Source organism: Mustela lutreola, chromosome 3, assembly GCF_030435805.1.
Source record: "Mustela lutreola isolate mMusLut2 chromosome 3, mMusLut2.pri, whole genome shotgun sequence".
Taxonomy (NCBI): Eukaryota; Metazoa; Chordata; class Mammalia; order Carnivora; family Mustelidae; genus Mustela; species Mustela lutreola.
Window position 1 is genome coordinate 78,285,760 of NC_081292.1, and position 4,420 is coordinate 78,290,179.

Below are 4,420 nucleotides of genomic sequence, written 5' to 3' on the forward strand. Positions count from 1 at the left end.
AAAAAAAAAAATTAATCTCCTTAAGAAAATCATAGACAAGTATTATTTTTAATGGGTAGTTTTGAAGTAGCTGATCTTAAACAAATTCAACTGATTGTGTACCTTTCCTTTAAAGCTTTTTTTTTTTCTGAAATAAATATAGGCTTGAAAATTAAGCATAATTGCTTTGCAAATTGTTATATAAATAAGGAAACTATAGGAGTAGAGAGAACAAATTCACCCCATAGCGTCTTGCTCCTTGTTTTCTTGGCGAGCGATCTTCTCTAATTCTCCTAGGTAATAATATCTTTGCAAAGATCTTAAAGCAGATTTTGTATCAGCGCAAAAGTTTTTATGAACAGGAGTTTCGTTTGACTAGAGATCAAAAACCAAACAAAAACAATGCCCATTCCAGAATCCATTTTATCTGCCTATATTAATCTACTTGATTAGTCCTGTAAATAATAATAATAATAAAATAAGGTACAGGAAATTCAATCCGAGTGTGAATCCAAAAAAATGTCTATGCATGGATTTACCCTTGTACACTTTCTTCATCCTCTTCTTCCTGGCCCACACCATTCCAAGGAGAGATGCAGAGAGGCGCTGATGGGAGATACAACCTGGAGATCTCCATTATTATTTGCACGTGTTCCTGGAGACAGATTGCTGACTGTTGTCAGGTAAGATTACTGAGAACTCGGGTGAAAGCACAGCATCCACAGGATGGAGTGGGATATTCAGGTTTTGCGTCCCTCCCCCACTTCTTAGAACGCCTTCCCTGGCAGTTATAAAATAGTAGTTTACTTGTATTTGCCAGTTGGGAATTACGGTTCCTTTTTAAGACTAGTCCCTTTTACCTACCGTTACCTAGATTTAAATTCTTCTGATAATTCACTTGTCATGTATTTTGGGGGGCGAGGGCATTGGGGGCTGCGGCGCCGCAGACCAGTCCGTGGTGTGTGTGGACTCTTCTATTTCGGTCTCTTTACTAAACGCGGTGTTGGAAGTCGAGCTCTAGACGTTATCAGAGCCCGCCACAAATGCCACATGAAAAGCAGCAAACATCCGGAGTGGTTTCCTGCAAGCCTTGCTTTTCTCAACACGAGAGATTTACGCGGGGGATTCGGGCGGGGGCGGGGTGGGGGACAACAAACAAGTTTCGCGAGTAAGAGTCTCCTGTAGCCGCCCGGGTGCATTTGCACCGCACAGCCCAGGATCCCTGGGTTCCTGGCTACTAATTGCACTCGCGGTCCCCAGGCCAGACTCGAGGCTCGAAAGGCTGGCGGAGGAAGCGACTAGCGCAGCAAGAAGCTGTGCCCGCTGCCACTTGGGGCCTTTGGCCAGCGGGCGCAGAAGTTAACCCGGGTAGGTGACGAGCTGTGGCTCAGACCCAGGGGAGTCGGAGCCGCTCATTTTCCCGGGCCCCCGAGTGAGCAGGCGAAGACTGGGTGATTTCCTGCAGGCTTTTGTGTTTTCCGTGCTCGGGAAGCGGGAGCCGGTCGAAGGACTTTCAAGTCGTTAGGGAAGGCCGTGGGCACCCAGACAGATCCGGGTTGGCTCTGGAGAGCAAGTCTTTGGGGGCGGGGAGGGGAATGCGCGCCTCAAACCCAGGGAAAACGCCGCGGAGGCCCGCCGATGAATAGACAATGGTATCCCTGGAACAAAGCACAACAATAAGACCTTTGCATTTATAAATCGCGCGCCGGCGGCGGCCCCCGGGAGCCCGGCGGGAGGCGGCGTGCGGCGGCGGAGCGCAGCCGAGGCTCCGCACCTCCCAGGTAGGGCTGCGCAGCCGGATGCCGCCGATTCGCACCGCGCGCCCAGGCGCCGACCCGGCGGCGGCGCCGCGAGTCTCGATACCTTGCGCGTCTCCTCCCTGTCCCCCGTGGGTCCGGGATGCGAGGTCGAAGGTCGCGGGCGGGATAGAAGAGGTGGGGAGGACCGAGTGGCCCGGAAGACGTGGCCACCCACTCCACCGCCCCTCCCCATCCCTCCGTAGGTCCTTAGGGTCGGAGCCCCACGGACGTGGCACCTTGCTCTCGGCCCCAGCCCCTCCGCTGTGCGGGAGCCGAAAAAGGGGATGGCGAGAGGGGCTTTGGCGGCGGATGTTATGCATGAGGATGGGAGGCGTGTGTTTTGCTTTCACGCCCTGTCGAACTCCCTCCGTCCGAATCCCTCCCCAGTATGCGGACCCCTGCAGGCGCCCCCGAACCGCGTCCTGGCAGCTGGTGACTCCTTGGTCGTAACCCTGTTCCCGCTTGGCTCCGCCTGGGGTTTGCACCGGCGAAGCAGGAAATGCGCTGTTCCCGGTCCACTTCCCTGCTCAGAAACTCGTCCGCGGGGGTGTTTCTTAGATTCCCCCACCCCCAGCCCCAGCTGTGGTCCTGGTTGAAGTGTGGGTTCCTTCCCTTTATTCTCCGGCAGAGAGAACTTCAGACTCCCCGGGGTTGGAGGGCAGGCGGCCTTTGGGGTAAAGGAGAAGGCAGCCTAGCTCCTTCTCTGTTTTCTGTGCGCACGCAATCCTGCTGTCCCCTTCATATCTGCCTTGCGACTTGAAAGGGATTTTTAACAGCGGCATGGCTTCTATGCGTCCGCTTCTGCTAACCTACTCCCACTCTCCTCACACTCTAGAAGAGGCCATGGTTTTGCTGGTAAAGCTGTATCTTCAACTGACCCGTGTTATCAGCACCAAGCCCACAATGAGCAGAACACTAGCACTCCCACCAAGAGTCACGGCCCCTGCCTTGGAGGAATTCACAATGCAGCACCATTAGTCTTCCTCTGATTTATTCACTTCCAGCTGGGTGTTCTAGGCCTGTTCTCCTGTGATCATTTGTTCTTGGCTTTTAAAGGGGATGCCGACATCTGTAGGCCAAGTACTCCGAGATTTTTTTTTCTAGTAGAGGTTAAGAAGTTTCCTTTCCCCCTAGAAAACTCTGGCTTGCCCAGTTTCCCTAGTCAGCAGGGCTGGATTTGGGCAAGTGGCTGGTTAGGGCAAGGTGTGTGTTCTGTGATCATGGGATTGATCATAGAACATAGGTCATAGGACAGACCTCTCTTGACATTCTTCTATGCAACCTCAGCCATAAGCTCGTCAGATTTTGAAATGGGCACCTGAGTTGGCTTCCAATGTTTCTAAGCAGAAGAGAAAGCATCAGGAATCCTTGATGGTTTCCGTGGCAGTCTTTCATGGACCTCTGTGGCCTGAGTTTTCTTCTCCCATTTATTAGACCTTGCCAAAAACGTTGTCATTACTCTCTAAGGCCTGCACTATTCTCTCTCACCCTCTCCTTCATCAGCTTCGTCTCCAGTCACTGAGCACCTGAACTCTCACCTCTTCTGAGGATGAACTCTGGTCCTGTTGCTTTTCTGAACCCATTCAGCATGGAAGTGCAGCCCAAGAATGTACATATTCGCAGGTGGTTAAGGCATAAGCAAATTTCTATCTTGAGGCATTTTGCACAGCCAAAACCTTGAGTATTTATAGCTTCATAATCATAGAGAAAGAAGTTTCACATACATTCACTCACCTGATTCTCACAGTGGATCTGGAAGTACACAGTCTTTATTAGTCCCCACGTTTTAGGCAAGGAGACTGAGACAGAGCAAGGCTAGGGGACACAAGAATGGATGCTTAGACTTCCTGTTTGCCTTTGTTCTCAGTGGTGGGTCTTGGTCTGAATTTCTTTTCGTGTCATGTCTCCAACCTGTGAAGGGCCTGATGGTGTTTGTAGGAACTAATGACAGCAGACAGGTTGAGATGGATTAAGATTCTTGCACAGAAGCTTCTGGTGCCCTCATGATCATTTCCTTAATACCAGGAAGCAGGGCTGTAATGAGAAAGCATTTTCATTTGGAAGATCTAGTTTGGTATTTTTATTAGAGCACATAATCTAAGCCCAAGCAGACATCTCATTTATTCTGAGAATTATTGAACAAGCATTATTTGAGTATTATATTTGTGTACTGTGAACACATTCTAATTCCACTAGAAAAATGAAAACAGTTCAAAGTTACATGGGGATAAAGTTCAAATGCAAGGAAGTTGAGGTCTTCAAAGCTCAGCCCCTGTACTTCCATTATATTAGACCAAAAGAGACTCAGTTAATTATATGAAACTCTTGGGGTCTTGTCACATGTTTAAGGTTTATGCTATTAGTCTCCAGACCTACTGCTGACCAAGTTGTTTTTTTTTTTTTTTTTTTTTTTTTTTTTTTTTTTTTTTTTTGACAAAGAGAGAGAGACAGACACAGAGCACAAGCGAAGGGAGCAGCAGAGGGAGAGGGAGAAGCAGGCTCTCCACTGAGCAGACCACGTGATGCGAGGCTTGATCCAGGACCCTGAGATCATGACCAGAGCTGAAGGCAGAGCTTAATAACTGAGCCACCCAGGCACCCCTAACCAAGTCTTTAAGGCATAACAACATAAAGGTAGCAGC

At 49.5% G+C, this 4,420-nt stretch overlaps 1 protein-coding gene across 1 annotated transcript; it reads right to left on the reverse strand.

The window, feature by feature from the left end:
• Positions 1–32: 32 nt before the first annotated feature.
• LOC131827857 (uncharacterized) lies at positions 33–3,368 on the reverse strand. The gene is made up of 3 exons (XM_059168855.1): positions 3,317–3,368; positions 1,843–2,301; positions 33–1,637 (listed from the first exon to the last, which is right to left on the reverse strand). The coding sequence occupies exons 1-3, from the start codon at positions 3,366–3,368 to the stop codon at positions 1,501–1,503; spliced, it is 648 nt and encodes a 215-aa protein (XP_059024838.1). The 3' UTR covers positions 33–1,500.
• Between the last annotated feature and the right edge of the window lie 1,052 nt (positions 3,369–4,420).